Source organism: Astyanax mexicanus, chromosome 9 (assembly GCF_023375975.1).
Source record: "Astyanax mexicanus isolate ESR-SI-001 chromosome 9, AstMex3_surface, whole genome shotgun sequence".
Lineage (NCBI taxonomy): Eukaryota > Metazoa > Chordata > Actinopteri > Characiformes > Acestrorhamphidae > Astyanax > Astyanax mexicanus.
In genome coordinates this window covers 29678421-29703991 of record NC_064416.1, presented here as the reverse complement: position 1 = coordinate 29703991, position 25571 = coordinate 29678421, and the positions used below count along the sequence as shown (strand labels likewise).

Genomic DNA, 25571 nt, shown 5'->3' with positions numbered 1-25571 from the left:
CGCGGGCAGACAGGCACCAGGCCCCGTTGTGTGGCCCGCAGACTACATTAGTGAAGCTCTGAGGATTCTGCCAAACTCCACCCGCCCTTTACCATCATCCCCAATCAGAGGGAGGGGTTTTACTGCGGCACGGACCAAAACCCACCCGGCACAAACGCCAAGCACATGCTGGCACACTCCGGCTGTCTCGGGCACACTGCAGTCGGAACGTGATTGATGTTATAGAACATATTGTGTGATCAATATTTTCACGTGTTATGTAGTAATTTATGATTGCCAGTGTACAACCTATGTTTTATATATAAGTGTTTAAGGATGTGTGTGTGTGTGTGTTGGAGATGCGGGAGGATTTAGCTCATCCGGTGAGCCTCTTCTTATCAGACCAGCTCAGATTTCAGCTCTGAGTGAGTAGAGCATTCCAGGTTATAGTCCTGCACTACAAGACCTGCATGCTGCTATATTTACAAGAAGCATTTTAGGGCAGAAGTTTTGATTTTGAGGGGCTAAATATTTATGCAAAGGACAAACAAGCAATATACTACACACAGTTTAATATGGATTGTATTTTATGTATATGCTTACAGAAAAAACATAAAAATGTTTAAAAATAAGAATTTCTAGTTGTCAAATAGAATCCTTGCCCTGTTTCACTGTCATTTCCTTTATGTGCTCAAGTTTCTCTGTTCGTTTACCTTTTCCTCACTTGTGCCTGTGTGTTCCTCTCTCCTCCTTAACTTAACATTTGTAGCTCCGCCCCCTCATTACCTGCTCCCAGGTGTTACTTGTTTCCTTTCCCACCTTGTGTGTGTGTATTTAAGCCCCTGTGTCTTCAGTGTTAGTTTGTCGGTTCTTCTATGTGTTAGCGTCTGTCCTGGTTGCGGTCGTGTTCTGTTGGTTCTCTAAGTTCCTGTTTCTTGGTTTATTGTTTCCTTGTTTCTCGAGGTTATAAAAGATCACTTGCTTTTGCGTCCGTTGTCCCACGTCCTTCTTTGTGGCAGCCGTGACAGTTTAGTCATTTAAGTCACAGTCAAACACTGAAATATATTTTGTTTCTTATTTGGTGAGGTGCTGGCTTTAGGGTGACCTTCCGCCAGACCAAATATTAAATCTATTGTGGCCCTTATCTAAGATTTCTTAAGATAAGATAAGATGTTTGATTAAATGCTGGTGCACAGTGTGTTAAAATATGAAGTCAGTACTCTAATATTCAATATAAAATGTATTATTATCATTATTATTGAGAGCGAGGTTGATTGATTGAACTCTGGTCAGTGTACTCATGATAAGGTCAGGTGAATTATGGGAGTTGGAGTGAGGTCTGATAGTGAATAGTGCAGGTGGATGGGACGTTTGGAACATTTATGAAGTTGTGCAGGTAACAATTAACATTCCTCCAACCACAGTGTGACGTCTCTACCGGTATTACACCATATAAGCCTAATATTACCATTTAAAGCATCAGTTGTACTTATATACTACCTAAATAAAATGACTTTAAGAAATGAAGTTTAGTCAAGAACTTTGATCCTCAAATGCAGTTGCAAAGACCATCAAAAACATTATGGTGAAACTGGCTCTCATCAGGACCACTCCAGAAAAGGAAGAGCGAGAGTTACCTCTGTTGCACAGGATAAGTTGATCAGAGTTACCAGCCTCAGAAACTGCAAGTTAGCAGCTTAACCCCAGATAAGAACACTTGGTTTATTTAACACTTTAAGTTAGTATATGATTCCTTATGGGTTCCTTTATAGTCTGGATGTCTTGAAGAAAAAAAAAAAAACATTGAATGAGAAGGTTTGTCTAAACTTTTGACTGTATGTATGTATATATATTATGTATATATATATATATATATATATATATATATATATATATATATATATATATATATATATTTTTTTTTTTTTTTTTTTTTTTTTTAAGGATAAGCCGTTGTAACACCTACACACAGCCAACTAAACAGGCAGCGTATGTTTACATGCACCACAGACTGATGTATATCCAGCCTAAACACTGACGAATGATTTTCCCACCACAATTACTCGGGGAAATTATCCATATGATTAAAAACAGCTGATCTGGAATCAGCAGAAAGGCGGGAGAAGCTACAGTCCTGCCGTTTTGAGAGTAACGACGGCAACAATGGCTGCGTTGAGTGAACACCGCCGACGGGTGTGTACAGACAGTCAACCCCAGTCCAAACCACATCAGAGCTCCATAGGCGATACCACAGAAAGCAGCATCTCCCAGCAACCACTTACACAGCACTGACCACAATCCCTCACGTCAACACGGCCAGGGGTCAAAAGGTCGGCCGGGCTCCGCAGTGTTGGTTTAGGGAGAACAAAGGGCCACAGAGAGCGGAGGGGGCGGGGCCTTGTGTTCTGGAAAGCTGAGAGCAGATCAGTCAGTGTGGATGTCACTGGTGAGAAGAAAAAAACAGATAAAACAGAGGCGGGTCTGATTATGTCTGATTATGTGGAGGAGGATGTCCCACCAAGACAATCCCGCTGATCTGGGATCAGCTTTTCCTCCCGCAGTAAATCCAGTCTCTGCTATTGTTCAAGGAGCTGAAGGGCTGCTTTAATTAAAATGCGCAGTAATGAGACGTTTGTCCAGCTGGGGGTCAGAAAGAAGTTCTGTCCCCTGGAGGGACGTCATGGTGGGACATTTTCATGGTAAAAATGCCTAGTCTACAAATTTCAGTTCCACAAATTAGGAAAAAAAAAAAAAAAAAAAAAAAAAAAAAAAATATATATATATATATATATATATATATATATATATATATATATATAAATAAATATACATAACTTTTGTACACATTAAATGAAACATATAACACATTAAATTCCCTAATTATCTCAAGCAATTGCTTTGAATATTTTTGTTTTTCCTTTTTTAATCCTGATTTTTATCACAAATACGTGGGATGAACACAATAACGACCCCAAAGACCTTCAACATGGGCTTTAATGGGCTTGCTGAAAAAGCTAAAGGTAATGGTGATGGACTGGCCAAGCATGTATCCAGACCTAAACCTGGAACACTTGAGCACCTGTGGGGCATCCTCAAGCAGAAGGTGGAGAAGAGAGCAAGGTGTCTAAACTTGGTCACACAAAATATGGCAACATATAGGCATAGTTTGGACATGTTCACTGTGAGGTGTACTCCCTTGTTTTAGGCAGATATTTAGACATTAACAGCAATAAAACCATTTAAGTTTCCAAAATTCTGAGAATGATTTTTCCTCTCTCTTAGCTCAGCGTTTCTGCATATTGCATATTGTTTGGTTCAAAATGGCTGTGGAGGTGTGCAAGTTGTGATTCATCAGCCTAATACTGTGTAGCCCCCCCTCATGATGCCAAAAGAGCCCCAAGCTGTGGACATTTTTAAATGTTTATCGTTATAACTCATATTGTGGTACAAATCTGATTTAGAGCTGGACAATATAGCAATATTTTATCGTAGTGTGATGAATGTTCTCATCGTGTTGACAATAAGCATATAAGGATATCACCACTGCTTAAGGAACATGGACCCAACAGTACATTTCATTACAGAGAGTGCAAAAATCCTGTTAAACTGAACGATGTGCATGAAAATGTTACAATATAAACGCACTATATGCATAAATGAGGATCTGCCACTGCTGATGCATTTTGTCTGCGAGTCAAAACATGATAAATGGTGTGTATCAGATAAGATTATCTTTAAATAATGTGATATAATATTTTGCCATGTATTCCAGCTCTATTAGTGTCTTTTATACTGTCGATATCAGGATTATATGGCAATAAAAATAAGAGACCATTTAAGAATGATGAGTTATTGCAATATTAAAAACCTCTGAAATATAATCAAGAGGAAGATGGATGATCACAAGCCATCAAACCAAACTGAACTGCTTGAATTTTTACACCAGGAGTGACAAAGTTATCCAAAAGCAGTGTGTAAGACTGCTGGAGGAGAACATGCCAAGATGCATGAAAACTGTGATCAAAAACCAGGGTTATTCCACCAAATATTAATTTTTGAACTTTTAAAACTTTATGTATATGAACTTTTTTTCTTTGCATGATTTGAGGTCTGAAAGCTCTGCATCTTTTTTGTTATTTCAGCCATTTCTCATTTTCTGCAAATAAATGCTTTAAATGACAATATTTTTATTTGGAATTTGGGAGAAACGCTGTCTGTTGAAACGTGCCTATAAAAAGCAAAATCAGAGAAACTGATTTAGAAACGTAATTACTTCAGTGCTGTATATTCTAGCTATTTCATGCAGAATATATAATTTATCTTACAGCCCTAATGTGATATTCCCAGTCTGTGTTTAACCTGCTTAATCTGGATTTAAATATTTGTTTTTCAGACCTGAATTTAAGCCTAGTCTTGGACTATACTGACTACAAAGATCTCTGAATGGAGATTCAACAATTAAATATATATATTTTTTAATAAACATCAAACAAAGTCATGACTCATCCATATCTTCTCTTTATATTATTACACAACTTTACAAATACAATGGCTAAACTCCACACTGTGTGGAACACAGGAGACAAAAAAATAAAAACACAGACAAAAGAAAACAACAAAAAAATAAAAAGTATCTCATCAAAAAAGCATAAATAATATAAAAGACGAACCTTTTTTTCTTAAAACAGATACATTCATATGAAATAATATTTAACTACTACAAAAAATAAATAAGTCATCTAAAGAGTTTCTTTACCCCCCCCCGACCAAAAGTCCATGATCCACAGCCGGAGCGGATTCTGCTTCAGATCCTCCAGAATCCGTCCCTATGGGTCTTTTCTTTTTTTAACATGCTCTTTTATCATTCAGTCCTTTCTTTTTCTACATCCATCTCTCACTCTGTCTCTCTCTCTCTCTCTTCCTCGCTCGTCCACATCACCTCGTCCAGCCCGGTCAGCCCGGGTCAGTCAGTTTACTGTCCTTCAGATTAACCACAGTCTCTGATCAGCGCTGGCCGGCTACTGGTCTCATACACATTCCACACACTCCATTCCCAGTTCATGTGTGTGTGTATGTTTGGTGTGTGTATACGTGCAAAGATGTGGGTATGTGTGTGTGTGTTTGTGTGTATATAAGTGTGTGTGTGTGTGTTCAGATTTTCTGCGCTGTGGGCTGGATGAGGTCTCCAGACAGGCTGGGCGTGGAGATCCAGGCTGGTTTCTCTTTACAGTCCAGATCAGGAAGTCCCAGCGACTCCCAGCACACCACCGGCCCATCCAGATCCTCAAACTGCTCTGGCTCTTCGGGTTCTGTCAGATCTGAACACAGGCACAAGGGAAAAACAGAATAAATAATAGTTTTAAAAAAAGGTTAGAGCAGGCCTGCAAACACATTCCAAAAAAGTTGTGAAAGGGCCAGTTTGGGGTAATATTGAGGTTAAAAAAAAATAATCAAGGGCCTTATTTTAGCGATCTATATGCGAATGGTCAACTGTGCAGCTAATTTAGGGCATGTCAGTGTGCTTTTGCTATCACAACGACGGGAAAAGTACACCATGTGTGTGACTCGAAACATGCAAAGGAATATACTATTTCTCTTAATTAATTAAAGGTGTGTTTTGAGCGTAACGTAAAAAATAAACAATCAGCCTGTCACTTGCCACTCCCTTTAAGAGCCAGGTGCGCTCTGACTTTATTAGTAGATTGCTATTTTAATGGTGCAGCACTTCTGTGATTCTCAGCAATGGACACTGACCTGATTATTCAAGCTTTGAAGGTGCACAAGCAGACCATTTACGGGAACAGCAATGTCATTTCATTTTTGTATTGTATTTTGTTTATTGTTGATAAAAAAGCCGTGTTTGCGCATTGAGCACATTGAGTGGTGCACCTGCATTGCCAAGATAGCAATGAACGTCTGTAGTCTCTAGTCTGTATCTGTTTCTCTGAATAATTTATTTTTGGATAGACCACCACAGAGCTGCTATTATTATTTGGGTGGTGGGTCCTTCTTTTCAGATACAGCAGTGCTGCTGGAGTTTTTAAACACCTCGGTGTCACTGATAGACTGAGAATATTTTAACAAGGTGGAGCAGCTACTGTAGGTAGGAGTGTCTAATAAAGCTCCAGCAGCACTGCCCAGTGGGGTCCTGACAACTGATGATCAGGGTAAAAGGAGCATAATACTGTAATAATAAAGTATGCAGAGAAATAGATACAAGACTACACACAGTATGATTATTACTTCTAAATCTGACTGAAGGTTCTGGACTCCTGACTCACCTCTCTGCTCTACGACTGGCTCCACCTCCACGTCCACCGACACGCGGGATTGGTGGTGGATGTGGGCCAGCACCGTGTGCTCCCCCGGATCATCACACACCTCCTGATCACTGTTCCCGCGAAGCTGCGGGCTGTCCTCGCCACGGCACCGAGGAGAGCCGTGGTTCAGCGGTACCATCTCCAGACCGTCGAGCTGGCACGGTGCCATGTGGTGCATTAGCGGGAGAGTGCCGGAGAAATTACCGTTGGCTTTCTTGTAGCACCTGGTGATGAAACACACACATACACACATACTCAGATCAGACAGTATTGGGGGAGGGGTGGGGGCACTTTTACCAAACAGTATAAAACTTTCTCCAAATACACTTGTATGAATAACAGACACCTTGGGGGTCAGAACCCAGATACTCTCATCACAAAAAAAAAAAACGTCAACCCACTTAGAGATTCAGCGCTAGACGCATTTAGCAGCACCTAGCGCTAGTAAATGCTACACTGAGGAATCCCGAGTGTTCCAGTAAGCCAGAGTGATATCAGCTAGCAATTCCTCCTATGTAGCTTGATTAAACATGGTAAACATGCAGACTACAGTCCAATACACTCATCTCTAAACAACGAAAAAGCTAGGATTGCACTTAGCGGCTAATGCTAATAATGCTCCAGCCTTGGTGCTGGAGAAACTTCACTGAAACTCCTTTATAACGCTGTACTTCAGCAAAATGTGGCTCCTTACAGCCTGACTGGTAGAATTCATACATAAGACACACTGTATTATAAGGTGCACTGTTGATTTTTGGGAAAATTCTAAGATTTTAAGTAGGTTAAGGTTATGGCCATAATATATATCGTACGATAAGTCTATACAAGTTATTATCAGTAGTATTACTACAATACAGTCCTATTCCTCTCTCTCACTGAAATAAACTGGTTTGTTTTTGATGTAAATTAATGTGGCGTGTGAATGATGTCTGTGCAATCAGAGATCAGTGCTCTAATCCTGCCAGGCCCGGTCCGATTGGCCCCTGTGGGCTTTTTATCAGAGCACAGGCGGGTTCATCTCCGCTGAGTCGTACGACAGAGCTGCAGCTGCCGTCTTGCCGACACACTTGTGCGCTCCCAAAAACAAACAAATCATCCAGATATAAATTCACACACATACACACACAATAAACAAAGCAAGCTGAACGACTTTCACTCGTATCAGTTCCGTTCATCCCCCTACATCCACCACCACTCCCCCCTCAACACACACACACTGCCCCCCCGGGCCTGCGGGATGTAAACACTCCTCTCATTAAGAGATCTGCTCTGGCTGCTCTCCCAATAAACTGTTAGTGTCGGACACTCCAATACATAAACAACTCTCAATGACGGACACATGCTGCAGAGTGTGTGTGTGTGTGTGTCTTTGCTTTTATTTTTCAAAAATGTATAAAGATAATTTGCATCATATAAAATGCATCTCTGCATAATATATGAAGGTGATCCCTTTCCTTCTACACCTGTGTCTTCCTGTTGTCTCCCAGCTCTGGACTCCATTGCCCAGAATGCACCACACACATACATCACCCATTCACTGCCCAACATTACTGATCACGTGACACCTCCCAGACCACAATTACCTGAGTATTGATTTCACCTATTCCCCTCACTATGTATAACCTGTGCACTTTACTCACTTCCGGCTGAGTATTAGATATGGTTCCATCTGTCTACACAAAGCGCATATTTTATCTGTGTATTGTTTATTCTGTGTTTGACCCATTTTTGTCTTCTCTTGTCTTTTTTTTACATGGCCTTACCGTGTTACTGACCTGGACTGTCTCACCATTCTTAGTATGTTCTCTGCCTTTGTGTTTGTTTTGTGACTATAATTTTGGATCACCCTTGTTTAATAAAGCTCTTTTATTGTATTTAAGCCTGTCTTTTTCCCTGCCTGAATCTGACAATACTGTGTAATAAAGTAATAATTGTCATACATGATATTATTATAATTTTAAGAATATTTAATCAACGGTATATAAAAATAATATAACAGCATCAAATTGGAATAAAGCACTTTTGTTCTATCCTTTTTTTCATAAATTATATATTTCTATATTTCTTATTTTCTCCCAATTTAGCTAGGCCGAATATCACACGTATTCAGCTGCTTCTCAGTTGTATATCCTCCATCACTAGTTATGCCATAACACCAGGAGGGTGAAGACTAGCACATGCCTCCTCTGATACATGTCAAGTCAGCCACCGCCTCTTTTTGAACTGCTGCTGATGCAGCATTACTGAGTAGCATCACAGCACGCTCAGAAGAAAGTGCAGCGACTCGGTTCCGATATATCAGCTCACAGACGCCTTGTGCTGATTGCCATCACCCTAGGAGTGATGAGGAGAAGAGCGCCATCTATCCACCCAGAGAGAGCAAGGCCAATTGTGCACTCTCTGGGCTCTGGCAGCTGATGGCATGCTGCATGACCAGGATTTAAAGAGCAATGAACTTTTAATAATTAAAAAAAAAAAAAAAAACGCTAAAACTGGAATTTAATTTGCAGTAATGTGCAATGTTGAGGTCAGCAAAAATGTATGATTTTATGTTTATATGTTGTAGGCATAATTATTGTGACAGGACTTATAGAAGCTCTTTTAGAATGCCTTCCTTAATTTCCTGTAATTTGCCTGATAATTGTTTAAAATAGTTTTTTCACTGCAACAAAAAATAAAACGGACTATGGTTCAGCTGATCAGAGTTTTTTGAATCTCACCTGTTGTTGTTGCAGAAGTTCTGGCAGTTCATGCAGTCGCAGGAGTCCGTCTGCGGCAGAGCCGTATACATTCCTCCCCCCTGCCACGGCAAAGCCAGAGAAACCAGCAAGAACAGGGTTAATATTCCAGTCTAACCACATGTTAGACTAGACCTTTTACAATTATTACATAATCATCTCACTGCAATTACACTACATATCTACACATACTGTATGTGATTAAATGAGCACTTCATAAACTTATAGATATCTTATAAATATCATAAAGATGATGGTCTAGATATTATTATTCACAAAACATATGATGAATAAAAATTATAATCTGAACAGTAATTAGACTCACGTTATGTAAGTGGTGGGAGTGAGGGTGAGGGTGGGGGTGCTCGTAGTCCTCTGTACTGTGAGGCAGGGGGGTGTCGTGGCTGTGTGGATGTCCGGCAGGGTAAAGTGGGCCGGAGCCGTTCAGCAGAGTCATGCCGTTGGGGAGTTTGTGGTGGAAGTGGTGGCAACCCTGGGGCATGACGTGTCCACCGTGACCGCAGCCGGAGTGAACGCCGCCGTTTACTCGACCGGAGCCCTGAAGAGTGGAATAGTCCAGAACGTGGCCATTCATCTCACTGGGAGGGTACAAGTAGCCAGTGGGGTCGTACTCTGGGGCAGAAGAGAGAGAGAGAGGGTGGGTTGTTATTACTGGACAGGTGACGTCGAGACAGTGGTGCACTTTCTTCTACAGTGCCCAAAATATGAAGTAAAAAATATATATATATTTTGAAGAAGAGTTAGAAGAAGACATAGATGGGTTTAGAGCCCGGAGAAACTGGATGTTATATTAGGCATATATGGCTTTTATTTATATTTTATTAACACGTGAATAAGATATATTAGGTATACATATTAGATAGTTTTAATAACAATAAGGGTGTGACAAGACACTCATCTCACGAGACAAGACAAGACACAATATCAGGTTCATGAGTAAAAGACGAGGCATTTAACAATATATATATTTTTATTTCAAAGTTAAAATATATGATTGAAACTCACTGAATTTTAAAAGATTTTGCAAGCAAACATCTTGTAAAGAAGGTCAAAGTTTTACTTGTTGAATTATAGATGATGTATGATTTATCATATGCAGTAAAATACAGAACAGTATGCAAGTACTGCAGCTGGTTTTACCATAAACCCAGTTACCATAAACTTCTCTCCTGTATGATCCCATATGAGACTCCGTATCTCTTATTTTGATGCTGAGTGGGCAAAAGCAAGGCTCAGCATAACCCTAGTAATTAAAATTAACTTTTTCTTTATTGTATTTACTCATGGGACAAGATAAAAGCTCATTTTTGGACACTTCTTTCTTAAAAGCTTCCCAAATGAGGTTTTATCTTGTTCCATTTGTTTTTTTTTCTACATATTCGTATGTAGTATATGATTGCAATGCTTTGAACTGTACTGATTGAGAGAGATAAATAGGAGAAATAGATAGAGAGAGAGAGAGATAGAGAAAGAGATAGAGAAAGTAATAGTAATAGAGTAATAGAGAAAGAAAGACAAAGAGACATAGAAGAGGGAGAGAGAAAGGGAAAGTGAGAGATAGAAATAAACCAACACATAACTTGTTTACAAACTTGCCGGCTGTGGCTAAACCCATCTGTAACAGAACCCAGCAGAACCGAACACACCACACAGATTCAGTGTAGAACTATTTCTGTGAGTGGAACATGTGGGCTACTACTTTTACACACACACACACACAGACAGCCCGCAGTGTTTACTCTGTTACTCAACCCCATTCACAGACTGAGAAAGAGAGAGAGAGAGACAGAGAGAGAGAGAGAGAGAGATAGAGGGGGCGGGGACAAGAGAGAGAGAGAGCTTCAAAGAGCCAGTGGCTGAGTTCTGCCCGCTGCTAGACTCGGCTAAAACCCGGCAGCGGATCTCTCCGCAGGACCGTACAGGATCTGGACTCACTGTGCATGTTCTGCTGCTGCCGGTTCCTCCACAGACACATGATGATGAAGAAGAGCAGGATGAGCACCATGGCACCCAGCACACAGCCCACTGTCAGATACAGCACCATACTGGCAGAAGTGGGCGACTCCGGAGAGTACGAGTCGGGCGGGGTCAGGGTGCGCTGGCTGGGAGCGGCTGCATGCTGACGAACTGCGAAGGAGAGAAGCAGGAGGGGTGTTATTAAATATGGTCAGAAATGCTAATAAATTAAATGTGTCATGTCACAAACACATGGACATGGATGGACCTTAAGCTCTGTTCTGCCCTTATTATTAGTGCTTTCATGTAACTGAGCTTTTATATGGTCAGAAAAAATGTACAAAAAAAAAAAAAAAACCTAAGTGAAAACTATGAATTAATAAAAGTTAAATCTTTAATCGTTATTTCTAATTTGCAACACTAGGAGCATAAGGGCAAGCACAAGCCTCCTCTAATACATGTGAAGTCAGACTCCGCCTCTTTTCCAAAGGCCACCAATGCAACATCACTAGGCTGCATCACAGCACACTTGGAGGAAAGCGCCGGAACCCAGGTTTGATACATCAGCTAACAGAGGCCTGTGCTGACCACCATCACAATGAGAGTAATTCTGTACCCACCCAGAGAGAGGATGGCCTACTGTACCCTCTCGGACTCCAGCTGCTGATGCAAAGGTAACATGACCTGGGACTCAAACCAATGATCCTCTGCGACTCAGAGCCATTTTAATAATTATAATATTGTTACTACTGATACTACTACTACTACTAATACTACTAGTAATAATAATAGTTATTTTATGGGTGCCGGTTGGTCCAGTAGACTGAGGCGCTGCCACAATTACTGGTTTAAATCCCGAATCATGCTGCTTCTCCAGCCAGAGTCTGAGAGAGTACAGTTAGCCATGAAGGTAGGTGGCACTCTCTCTCCACATCACTCCCACTGTGATGTTGGTCAGCACAGGTGTCTGTTAGCTGATGTATCGGATCTGGGTATCCGGTACTTTCCTCTAAGTGTGTTGTGATGCTACCCACTCACATGTATTGGAGGAGGCATGCGTTAGTCTTCACTAGTCATGTTGGGAGCATTACTAGTGATGGGATATGGACTAAGGATTAGTATAGTATATATTATATACTATACAAAACACTTGTGCAAAAGGTGTTGTGAACCACAGGACCAAAAGAGCTGGACTCAGAAGTGGTGCAGATCATCTGAACCCACACCTTTTTGGATGGTTTGGATTATCAGGCTTTCAGGGAGTAAATGCAGTAAACATAAACAAACAAAACTTAGTAAAGAAGACATCTGTTGCGCCGGCTGTGCTCTGAGGCTCTGTTTTGATTTCAGCAGGTCCGCATTAATAGCAGTCATTAGTACCTGAGCTAAAGGCAAAGCGGCACAAAGTGAGCTATTGTGTCGGACTGTAATAAAACCAGCGCTGGGTTGGGGTCTGTAATTACAGCGCTGACTTTTACAGCCTCCTGTCTTCACTTTAAGTATAGCGTTCCCGCAACAGTGCAGTCTCAGTGTCTCTCGCCCGCTCGCTCTCCCTCTCTCACCTTTGGTTTCGCAGATCATCACGTTACTGTAGTCGCTCTCGCCCGCGTTGTTGAAGCACTGCATCTTGATGTCGTATGACGTCTCCGACTGGAGCTGACCAATCATGTGCCAGTGCTTGTCTCCTACAGGAAGGGGAGAGGGAGGGGGCGGGGTTAGTTTGGCATAATTACATGGGGCTACCTCTCTGAAAGCATGTGTTGTTCCCTTTACTCTCTCGCCCTCTCTTTCTGTCTCTCTGTCTCTCTATAACTCTCTCTCTCTCCCTCTCTCTCTCTATGTCTCTCTCTCTCGCGCTCGCTTGTCCCGCGAGGCCTCAGACACATGCTTTACTCCAGACGGGCTCCTTATAAGGCAGCTTAATGTTTGTTCTGGCCCGGGTCCAGTAATTCCCACCGCACTGCACACACTCAGACTTCAGAACACACTGCAGCCCTGTGAGCTCACTCTCTCTCTCTCTCTCTCTCTCTCTCTCTCACACACACACACACACACACACGCATGCTTACGGGCTCACATTTGGTTTTATACATTGTCGGGACATGGGGTCATACATTCTGTATGGGTAATGGAAAAATATCAATATCTATGCATATTTACATATATTAAGGACATTTAAGTACCCAAACTTTACCTTATAATCAAAAATAAACCATTTAGAACTTTTAATGACCCTTTCTAGGTTTCCCAGATATGGAATAAGCCTAGTCCTGGACTACGCATCACTGTAAAGTTGAAAGATATATGCAAATTTAGGTTAGAAACTTTGAGTTTTTTTTTGTTTTTTTTTACCAAGTTGAAAACCTCTAGAATATAATCAAGAGGAAGATGGATGATCACAAGTCATCAAACCAAGCTGAACTACTTGAATTTTTGCAACAGGAGTGGCAAAAAAGTTATCCAAAAGCAGTGTGTAAGACTGGTGGAGGAGAACATGCCAACATGCATGAATTAAAACCAGGGTTATTCCACTAAACATTGATTTTTGAACTCTTAAAACTTTATGAATATGAACTTGTTTTCTTTGCATTATTTGAGGTCTGAAAGCTTTGCAACTTTTTTTGTTATTTCTCATTTTCTGCAAATAAAGGTTCTAAATGACAATATTTTTATTTGTAATTTGGGAGAAATGTTGTCCGTAGTTTATAGAATAAAACAACAATGTTCATTTTAATTAAACATTTACCTATGAATAGCAAAATCAGAGACACTGATTCAGAAACTAAAGTGATTTCTTATTGTTTCTAGAGCAGTGCATAGTAACTTACTCTTACAATCATACGACTTACATATCAAATGCGCCAAAAGAAGCCAGAGATACATAAAATTGCTATATATATATATATATATATATATATATATATATATATATACACATACATATATTAATATATGTATGTATGTATATATATATATATATATATATATATATATATATATATATATATATATATATATATATATATATATATATATATATATCAAAGAGCAACAAAATATCACAATGCCCAATTTTGTGCATTCCCACTGCTTACAGTACACACTGTAAGAAAGAACAGCGATATTAACTGAGCAATTTTGACTCAACTCAGCATTCTGCCTCTCTGAGTAGCAGCAAGGTGAAGACTACCAAACACTAAACCACAGGAAACAGAAAGAGAGAGAGACATAACTCTCTCAGGAAAGAAAAAAAGTGAGGGAGGTTTGGGGATCACTGTTAACATTCCTCTCGCCCGTACAGGCCCCCTCTCGCATCCCCCCTTGCCCCCTCTCGTTGTCCGGAGTGTCGGGTTTCAGTTCGGGCCCATTAAAGAAGCAGCCATTTATTAAAAACACATTTTAGCCCGGCTCATTACGCCACGCTCCAGACTCACTGCACATCAATCAGCAGAATGAGCTTCCCTCTGCCCCGCCCCCTCACACACAGGATATCCATTACACACACAGGAATACATCCCCACTACATGGGTCCACCATACCTCATACCAACCCCCTCAGCCACCACTGCAACCTCATTCCTTACAGGACATGTCTATTTAGTTCAACCTCAATGTATCATAGATTGCAATAATATTTCATGAGCAGCATATTCCTGATTCTGGCTCACATTAGAGCTGGATTTGCCATCATCCCTGTTTGATGAGTATGATATAAAAAATCAGGCAGAGCCACATGAGCCAGAACTCCGGCTGCTGAGGATAAACCACATTTGGCCCAATTCTCTATGGACAGTTCGGGTCATGCTATATTAAATTTGTTAATGTGAAATCAGTTATCAGCAGAAACTTAAGTCTTGAGTTGGATTCTTCTTCAGCAGGTCATTTCATGTTATTGCTTCAGCTGAGCAATAATTCGTCCTATTGTGTAAATATGTGAATAATGATATAAATGGCCAATATGATCTTTTTTTACCTTCTACAATGTCTTTCTTATAGTCGCCGTCGTTGTCGCTGTCTGTGGGTCGGTAGTAGATGTAGAAGCCCTGGATTGGGGTGTTGTTGTTACTGGAGGGGGTATACTGCAGGACACAGAGAGAGAGAGAGAGAGAGAGAGACAGAGAGAGAGAGAGAGAGAGAGAGAGAGAGAGAGAGAGAGAGAGAGAGAGAGAGAGAGAGAGAGAGAGAAAAGAAAATACAGATAAAGAGAGACATATAGAGACTTTATATACTGTACAAAAATAGCCTTAACAGTATTGGTTCACCTGCTTGTTCATTATTTGTTTGCTCTGAAATCATTGTAGGTAACCCAATCCAAGCCTGCCAAGGTTGGCTGTTAGCATCACAGCTAACCCATTCTAATACTGCAAAGTTGGTTGCTGTGTCTGTTAGCATCTTAACTCAGCTTTAACCTAGGGCTGAGTCTGGATGTTAGCACTGTGGCTAACCTGCTAATCTAGGCTTAATAAAAAGAGGCATTTGTGCTTAGGCCAAATTGAATTAATGAATAGAAATATAACTAACAAATAATTTAAAAAGACCCGTTTTTTATCTTTTAAAAGATCCAGTTTTTTATTTTATCTTATTTAAATTAAAATATGGTGAAAGACGTACATTCTCTTAACATTTTCACTTCAAAATAAAGACATATTTAGGTAGCCTAAGACTTACAGAAAACATTATCTGGCATGTCTTAGTGTCTCCTATGAACTCTTTGTATTTAGGTACATCAAAATATCAAACATTTGTCTAGTGTAGTAACATGTATTTAAAGGATGCGAATGATAGTGTGAAATGGCTACAGGAGTGACAATTTCCAAACACTGGAGAGAGCTTTATGCCCCATCCGCACATCCCCAGATGCGATACTGACGCAGGTTGCCAAATAGACATACAATGGCAAACGATGATGAGTCTTTCTCTGTAGCTGATCAGTGAATGTTAATATGTTAATGTCCAAAACGACTGTCTCTACTACACTAATGGTAATGGTAAATTACCCAGCTGTGGTTAGCAACCTTACTGAAGCTCAGTGATGACCTGTTCAGCAAAAAAAAAAAAACAGCTTGCACCTTTCCATAGCTACTGTTGTGTTCTATAGCCGACACCCTGGGTGTGGAAATGGGACTGGGAGAGCGGCATTGGGCAGCTCAAATAAGAGCATACTGGATGAAGCTCTGCTGAAAGGGTTGTATGAGACTACAGAAAATCTACTCCTTAATGTTCCTATAATATAATGTAAATTAATACAGTATTTACAGCATCTGTTTCTGACTGATGTTCATGAATATTAACTAAGTTTACATACAGTCTTATAGTGTGCTTTTACTCTTGGCTTGACTGTAGAAACCACTGGATTAAAAACTCCTCAAACCTCTTCCTCCATTAAACCCCGACACGAGGATCTGACTCTATTTTCGAGTATGTTACAGTAATGCGTAAGCCAGGTGCGGCGCGCTGCGCATAATGGCCTCGCCACATCAATTAGACTCACATTTCACACTGAAACACAGAGCGAGCTTAACTTCCCATCGGCCCCCACCGCCAAAACCTCGCATGTCATCTGTGAGCTCTGACATGCGGCGGGTGAGGAAAGAGACGGTTTATTTTTGTTAGTTTTCACCCCCCCCTGCCTCCCCCCGCTCGCTTCAGCACAGTGTACTCAGCGTCAGGACGTGCGGTGTTCGAGGGTGTGTATGTGGGTGTGTGTGTGTGTGTGTGTGTGTGTGTGTGTATGTGGGGTGTGTGTGTGTATGTGGATTCATATGCATGTTCTTTTTTTCCAGATGCACTTACAGGGTGGGTTTTAAAACGGGACTTGGTGTGGTTGAGGGGGTGGGGTATTCAATTTCCCATCAGCCCCTGAAAAGTTCCCCCACGGCTTACGCTACTAAAGTAGGTCTCTAATTGGTTGAGCCCGGTGTAACCGTTCTATAAGGCAGCAAGTGTGTGAGTGTGTGTGAGTGCATGTTTTGCTATATCTGAGGACCATGTGACCATGTCCTCACATGCAAAGTACTGTCATAGTTTGTCGGTTTGTGGGGACGTTTTTATATATATATATATATATATATTTTTTTTTACAAAAAAAAAAAGCTTGGTTCTTTAGATAATCTAAAAAAGTGAAATGACATACTGCTGATCGTTACGTGAATGAAAGGTCCTCACAAGAATAGCAAAAAAAATAAAATAATGTGTGAGTGTGTAGAGTGTGAGTACGCGTGTGCGTGTGTGTGTGTGCGTGTGTGTGCATTTGCGTTTGCAGAACATATTAGGAGGCCCTGTCCAGATACGGCTGTGGGGAGAGGGACCTATTTTTAGAGTGTGGGCTGGGAGGAGAACTTTAAATGAGTGGTGTGTTTTAGTAAAATGGACTAGTGAGAGAGAGAGAGAGAGATGTGGTTGGTTCTTTCAATGTTTGTAAATAACAGCCATCATAGGCTACGTTCTCAAAGCAGGTAAAAGTGAATTTCTAAACAAATACGATATTTTTTTGTGGCTGTTGACACAATCATTTTAATCAGATCCATATATCTATCTGTCTGTACACATGCACGAAACTGTGCTGCTTCACATTAAGTTTCACTTTAATCTTTGTCAGAATCTCTATTTAGAGCTATGAAGGAGGTCAAGCTCCAGCTGGACTTATCACAAAGAATTCGATTGAACCTCGCTGTAAAATAGACACAGACATGGCCAGTTTTTAGTTTTTATTTCTTTGATGCTGCAGCTGTGGTCTGTAGCCACGATCAGCCAATTCATTAGGGACACTACATGTGTCCCTAATGGAATTAAAAATTTCAGCAGCACAAGCGTCACATATTCCTTTTATTTGTGTTTTTAGATAAAGGTTAATTTACAGTTACAGTAGAGTAGTAGATGTACCCATACTGCTGCGCGAAGTATTTGCAACACCACTTCTTTTTATTTTTATATTGTTTAATAGGTGATGATAGCCTGCCTCCTGATCCTGTGATTGGTCTGAAAGTGACAGTCCAAAAAAAAAAAGAATTCACACTGTGAAAACTAATCAGACTATGGTTCCGCTGATCCGGATCGAGACCATTTATTCTGGTTGGACCACGTCTTCTGTCTTTTGGTTCAGACTGTGGTTTGCAGCACCTTTAGCATGGTGTTTTATCTAAATAAGAATCTAGTAGAAAGTCTTCTCTGCACAGTAGAGACAGATACTCCAACAAAAGCAGGATAAACTCTTTTTAATACCCTTGATTTCAGAAGAAACAGTGACCAAGCAGATGTCCCAATACTTTTGTTCATATAGTGTTTAGTATATCTTGTCAGTAAGTGTGTGATGTAAGTGTGTGTGTGTCTGTGTTGCTGCAGTACTCACCGTCCATCGCACCATGATCTGTGTATCACTGACAGCGTCTGTGGATGATATGTGTGGGCCGGACACCGGCCGGTTGGAGATGGGCGTACTGGTCTGTACTACGTGGTATGGCCTGGAGGTGGCGCTGTGGGGACTCTCGCCGTAATTGTTCATGGCGACGACGCGGAAGCGGTATGTGGTACCTGTGAATGGAAACATGACTACGCTTGAGAGCAATATTGCAAAAGGCTACACAACACCGCAGGTACTAACTCAAAAACTCACTAATAAAGAAAACATCCCTGTTTGACTGACCAATCACAGCTGTGGTGGGAGAGCACCCTTCCCCTATACACTTATATATTATATAAACCTACCCCCAATTGCCCGTTTTACACAACATCATAATATACACCCATCGCCATTTTGAGGAGAGAATCAGGGACTGGCTAGCTAGCAACCTTCTAAGCGATTAACTAATTAGCACCCATTCCTTCAGTAAAAAGCTTATCCATTTCGACTTAAAGCTTTCAAATGCAGCTGTTAATCCCAAGACCTTTCATTTTCCAGGGAATGTGTTTTGTAGGGTGTTTCTCCTTGGTTGGCTCAGTATAAAACTTTGTCAAAATAGAAATCTGCAGATGTCAGTAAGAGCACACCATTTAATTGAACCCCTAGAATAAACCCTCACCAGGCTCCAGGTTGCGCACTTCCACTGACAGTTTGAGAGGAGAGATGTTGTCGTCGGCGATGGCCCAGTCACCGTTGCGCCCCTTTTTGTATTCCACACGGAACGCTGTGATTGGAGAACCACCATTGGCGCGCGGGATCCATGTGACATAAACAGAACTCTCAGTTCCCATCGAGACGGTGGGCCGATCCGGGGCTTCTGGAACTGCAGAACGTGATGAATCTATTACAGTCCAAGACAAGAAAGTTGGAGTCAGTCTGGTTCTACTGAATCATGGTCTGGTTTGTTTGCAGTGTGAAACACTTTTACACATAAGCTGAAGCTGAAGCAGGCTATCGGCTATCGTTAAACAATAGAAGAAGAAAAAGATCTGTGGGGTCTTGCTCTGAAATCTGACTTCCCTTGGCATGTATGTGCGTCACGCAGCAGTATGAGTGCAACAGATTATACTGGTGATTCCTGTATCTACTGTAACTGTAGATTATCCCCTTATCAATAAACAGAAATAAGAGGAGGGAAAATTTAAGGGGAATCTGTTATACACATTCTGCTGTGGGATGCTCCTGCACCCCACGGACAAATTAAGCACAGCACCTGGCTGGAAATACATTGTAATTTGCCAAATTCAGACAACAAGCTAATGTCTGATGCATATTCTTCTAAAAATTCTTTCTTATCTGAACTTTCAGGCGTAAAAAACAAAACAAAAAAACTTCAAAGTGAATAGATACATTTTTAAACACAAAACACCATCTCAATTCAAATATCAAAAGAAGAAAAATTAATCAAAATGAAAGAAAACTTAACACATAATATAACAACACATCATTATATTTAAATACATACATATTTTTAAAAAATCTGCACTAGACTCATATCAGCTGGCCCGATCATCCCAAATATAAACCCCACTGTGATCATTCTTGTTTTTTGGACCAAAAACGAAAAATCATCAAGTTTCCTGCGAAGTGGAAACAGCTGACCATCCATCTCGTTAACGAGCCAAAAAACAGAGAAAGAGAAAATAAACAGGAACACACACAACATAGACAAACTGCACGCCAGAGTGAAGCATGTACTTACTGAACGGGCTCTGGGCCATAGACAGAGAGAGAGGCAAACAGAGAGAGAGAGAGGGAGAGAGCCACAGAAGGTTAGTGGAAAAAGACTTTTATGTTACATTAGTTAAGACTAGAGCTGGACGATATAGGCAAAATGTATGTTACACATATATTATTTGTTAGCTAATTATATAATCATTAATACTATCAAATTTCAAAATTTCCAACTTTGTTTGATTCAGTCAGATTTGGAACTACTTTGTTGTGACGCTAACTGTTTTTCCAAGCTGGATTACTTACAGACAGTTGACAGTTAATGAAAACTGCTATTGAATTTATTTTATGATACACTATATATGTATGCATATGTGTACATTGCATTTATGTCCAGCTCTAGGTAAAGCTTATGTTAATATCCAGACAAATTCTCACTCACTCACTCACTCACACAACTACAATATAACAACTATTTATTGAACTCGTTCTCCAACACACACTTTTCTTCTCTGTCTGCAGAGAAGAAGCATGCTGAACTCACTCCAGTCTCACGGTCCATTTGGATTCACTCATCTTTAGCGTGTTTAGCGTGTTCCTGGACTTACCTCGGTCATGTATGACGACTCCAAAGTGTGTGGTGACAGGTTTAACTTCAGGAGGGTTCCCTGGCTGAGGGATGACCGGTGGTTTGATAGGGCTTTTATTGGCAGGGGAGCTCCGCTCTAAAGAAAGAGAGAGAGGGAAGGAGAGAGAAAGAAAGAGAGAGATGAATAAGAAAGAGTTCTGTTTACTATGCTTACTGTGGGTTTCTGGGCCAAAGCCTGGATGTCCCCTTTATCTCTGTACTACCTCTAACATGCTTTACTATTAGGGCTGAACAAGAGTCAGCTACCCCTAGTAGTGATATGAGGAATATGAGGGAATGTGTTGCCCCTTATGGCAGGGCTTCTGAATGGCATTTTTCAGCAGGATAATGCTCACCCACACACAGACTGCAACACTTCCTTGCTATGCCTGGTTGCCAGATTTATCACCAATTTTGGAAGGATTTATGGAGCAGCTAGAATGTCAGTTTCAGCAACCTATAAGTGGAGTGCAGGATCTATAGTCCCAGCTGTAACATATGTGGGTAAATTGGCTGCAGGATGCTGTAGAGAACCTGTATGCCTCTATATCCAACAGTATCTCATATTTGTATCCAGGCTAGAGTGTATATATATATATATATATATATATATATATATATTAGCTGTTTTTCTTACCTTTGCCAGTGCGGAAGGTAAGCATGGCAGGCTGACCCTCCCCGGCTGTGCTTCGGGCCACCATGAGCACCTCATACAGGCTGGACGGGTCGAGGTCCGTCAGGGTCAAGCTCTTCTCACTTCCCGGAACCCGGACAGTGTGCCAGCTGCCCACCACATTCCCCATATCGTCCACCTACAAGAACACACAAACACACACACACACACATACATACTGAAACTTTCAATCTCAGAGCCTGACTCAGATGCTGGCATTGTGTCGGACTGTCTGCCTTTGTCCTCCAACTCCCTCTCTCTCTCTCTTTCTCTCACACTCTTATTTTCCCCCCTGTTGGTAATGACGGTACGTGGTTGGCGTACACGGCGCTGCCTGAGCGAAAGCTGTGTCACTTTTTCCTGCGCCAGCACGACAGCCCTGCCAACGCAGTCCTAACGAGAAACGCTGTCTCTTTATGGGCCGAGCGAGCTTATTATTGAAGAAAACACGGGCGTTTAAAGAGGAAATGACCGACTCCTTACAATAACGCTCTCACTCACTGCTGGCAGGCCTCACTCGACCGTGTTAGCACTAGCTTTGGAGCTAATCCCGCCAGGCGTGGTCTTGGATATGTGCACTTTTTAAAATCCAATAAATACACGACTGATGACACGGCATAAGGAACGAGCCAGGCAAGAGAGAGGAAGTCACAGCATCACTATATTCACATTATTATGTTCTCTTATAAAAATTTTCTCCTGAGGGCTATTTGGGATTAGTAGGCCCTAACTAAAGTATAAAAACTAAACTTCGCTTTGTTGTTTTTGAAAAAAAAAAAAAAAGAAAATCCTCATATGGTGACAGTAGTTTAGTGGTTTAAATGTACGCCATATGAAATTAGAGATGTTATTATCCATAAATAAACATGTTTCAAGCTTAAAAAATTAAATAATACTTTCTGGACTGGTTGTAGAAACTTTTTTCAATGAATTGAGTGTAATATTGTCATGTGACCACTAGATGGTACAGGTAGTGTCTCCATATGAGGCCAAAGGGTCAACATTTAAAAAAATAAATAAATAAAGAGTCACAAGGTTCTGTTGTAAGTACTGTTAATTAATATTTTTTGGACATATTTTGGACAGTCGGACAGTACTTCCAAGTGAATTCACTGTGTTTTTAATAAAAGTAAAATATATCTTGTGCATTCGCTTCATAACACGCTTGATCCCGTTTGTCTCTTACCTTGCGATATTTGACGAAGTATGCGTTGATGGGGCTGCCCCAGTTTTGCCCGGCCCGCCACTCCAGATCATACGTGTTGGGTTTGTGGGTTTGGGGTGGGCTGTAGATGATCGGAGCTTCAGGAGTGGGTTTGTCGTTGGTCCTCTCAGTGGGCGGACCTAAAGCTTCACTGTCTCCCATATGCAGAAATGACTCCTCCCCCTCGTCGCTCTGGACTGGATGGACGGTGGGCTGGACCTCCATAGCGACAGTGGAACTGGACTGTGGTTCTGTCAGAATACAGTTCATTTAGAGTTAAATACCACCAATCTGCTTTTCTTAATTATCAAAGGCACTATATTTGATTAGTTAATAATATTAGCCAATATTGTGGTCCCACTTCAGTAATGTAACTTCCTTATTCATTTGCACACACGATCAGACTCCCATAATTCACCTGGGCTTACCATGAGCACTCCATGACCAGTGTTCAACCACACTCACAAGATAACACTTCTCAACATACATGTGTGGGCAATTCCAAGATGTCCACTGAGGTAATACTTAATTATTGATTTACATATTGCTGCAAATCAGAGATATGCTTCACTCTAGCTCACTCCAACACACTTTTCCTTACTCCACCCCACTATCTCACTTTTCCTCAATCCACCACTCTCTCACACTCAACCTCATTTCACTCCACACTATCTCACTCTACCTCACTCCACCCCACTCCTATCTCACTCTACCTCACCCCACCACACTCAATCTCGTTCTACCTCACTCCACCGCACTCTTATCTCACTCTACCTCACTCCACCCCTCTCTCTCACTGTACCTCACTCAACCCCACATGTTGTAAATCACTCCACCACACTATTTCTTCCTTTACTTCACTCTACCCCACTCCTATCTCACTCTATCTCATTCCAGCTCACCTCACTCCGCCTCGCTTTACCTCCAGCTTTGTTTTGTCATGTGATCACAGTTTACAGCAAAAATGACTCATAATTTTACCACAGCTCTTTCGCTCATGTTCATAACTAAAACAGTAAAAATATGATTAAAATATGAATATCCTATAGCCCTCACTGCCACCATTATACAATGACCAGTGTGACCCTGCATTGGAAAGACCTTAACATTAAGTGGGGAGTTAACTTCAGCACTGCAGACAGACTGTCTCTGCTTAGGACTTTATTCATACCCGGCCTGGAAAAAGCTGGGAGCCCCTCTCTGAAAGTCCAGTGCAGTGTGCAGAACTGGGAACTGGGAACGCCGCTAACCGACTGGTGTCCAGCCCATACTAAAAACTTTAATATCAGGAAAAAGCCATTTCAATCTACATAAAAACACAGGCAGCAGCGGGCAGGGCTCGGGACAGGCATGGCACTACATAATAAGGCTTTGTTTGTGGGGTTTTTTGTGTGTGCTGAATGCCCGCTGCAGCCAGAGCCGTCCACCTGGGAAATAATGAGCCCTGGAAACGTTATTCCGTCTGACACCGGCTTGGCAGCTGGACTGTGGAAATTTTTCAGAGTCTTCTGGAGGACAGCGAGAGTGTGTGTGTTGGTAAATGTGTGTGTGTGTCTGTTCGGTCGGTGAGCCCTCGTGCTCTGTGGCTGCCCGCAGCACTGTAAGCCGCTGGAAGTGCGGTAATTGAACGTAGGTAAGCAAACAGGGCTGTTGGTGGGGTTTGGCGTGGGGTTTGGCGTGCGGCGCAGGGCCGGGTTGAGTCATCACGCCTCTGGACCTCTGATCCGGCCCCGTTCTGCGTGCGTGAAGCTGGTTTACTTTACAAAACAAACAGGCCCAGAGCTGGTAACAGTAGAGCAGAGACTGGGCCCACAGCCAGCGCACTCGCATTCCGCCCCGCAACCATTAAAATACCAGAGAGAATCAGAGCCCGAACCCAGCTCTAACAGCTCTAACCCTCCAAACTCTTCCACTCCATCTCTACACTGCACTCGTTCTCCTCCCTCACTTCTGATGCTTTAAAAGCCTCCACTACACTACAGGACCTTTAAAGTGGTATCAGATTATAGTCAGGCTGGGTATCTCTTGAGTATCTCTAACTTTACCTCTGAATTTTACTGATTTTAAAGGGATTTAAAACTCGTCCATCTGCTAAACCTGCGCTACATCACTAGAGACTAATTACGCTACACACCTCCAACCTGCTGCTGGTTCAGCTAGCTGCTATTATTGTAAGCACCACCATTTGCACTGTGCCGTAACTAAATAACCAAGAAAAACTTTGGTTTCGAGTAAGAAGACAGGGTCAGAATGGTCTCTACAGACTCGCTAGAGGGGACGCTAGAGGTGAGAAGAACAGATGTGCGTGGAGGCGACCCAACACACAAGGTAGAAGTTAGCTTCTTTCCACATATTATTTCCTTTCCACCTTAAATAGTGATCTTGTATTGAATGTGTATAATTAGTGCTAGAATCAAACTGAATTAAAATAAGAAGCTCCCAAATAAGAAGCCAAGTTTAGCTTTGCATCATAAAATAAACCACTAGAGATTAAATAACCTGCTGCTAAACAGAACTGAACCATAGAGCATGCCTGATTCAGCTAGCTGCTACTGAGGTTAGTGCTCGTTGCACTAAGCCAAAAAATAAAAGTAATATGCAAAGTGGTGCATAGAGTGCCACAATCTAGCTTAATTCAATAAGAAGCTGCCCAATAAGAAGCCAACTTTAGCTTCGCATGATGGTAGCTGAAATGTTTGAAGACATGAGCCAAAAATTGGAGGCTCCACCCCTCAAACACTACTCGATTCTCTATCCAACCGTCCACTTCCACTGACCAAACGTCTACAGACTACAGCCAATCAGCACAGACTCAGCTAGACTAAAAATGGGGACTAAACTTGAGAGAACAATCATGTAGTGTAAATCTGAATTGAGACACGTATCCACAGCCCTGCATTAGTCCTTCAGCAGCCAGAGCAGGATAGTGAATTAAGTGGGCGAGGTAAAGGTCGTGCGAGTGTTGTCTATTCAATCCCTC

The 25571-nt window shown here is 41.5% G+C and overlaps 1 protein-coding gene across 1 annotated transcript in view; it reads right to left on the bottom strand.

Moving 5' to 3' along the window:
• Window positions 1-4481: 4481 nt before the first annotated feature.
• The window catches only part of cdon (cell adhesion associated, oncogene regulated), a 55115-nt gene continuing 34025 nt past the window's right edge, over window positions 4482-25571 (bottom strand). The window contains exons 9-20 of the mRNA XM_049483675.1: window positions 22574-22842; window positions 21352-21526; window positions 20695-20811; window positions 19032-19253; window positions 18362-18543; window positions 14987-15092; window positions 12577-12699; window positions 10994-11185; window positions 9363-9670; window positions 9020-9099; window positions 6261-6523; window positions 4482-5297 (exon numbers count right to left, since the gene is read on the bottom strand). Of these exons, the coding sequence (XP_049339632.1) occupies window positions 5131-5297; window positions 6261-6523; window positions 9020-9099; window positions 9363-9670; window positions 10994-11185; window positions 12577-12699; window positions 14987-15092; window positions 18362-18543; window positions 19032-19253; window positions 20695-20811; window positions 21352-21526; window positions 22574-22842 (2204 nt within the window). The 3' untranslated portion in view covers window positions 4482-5130. The remainder of the gene's footprint in view (window positions 5298-6260; window positions 6524-9019; window positions 9100-9362; window positions 9671-10993; window positions 11186-12576; window positions 12700-14986; window positions 15093-18361; window positions 18544-19031; window positions 19254-20694; window positions 20812-21351; window positions 21527-22573; window positions 22843-25571) is intronic.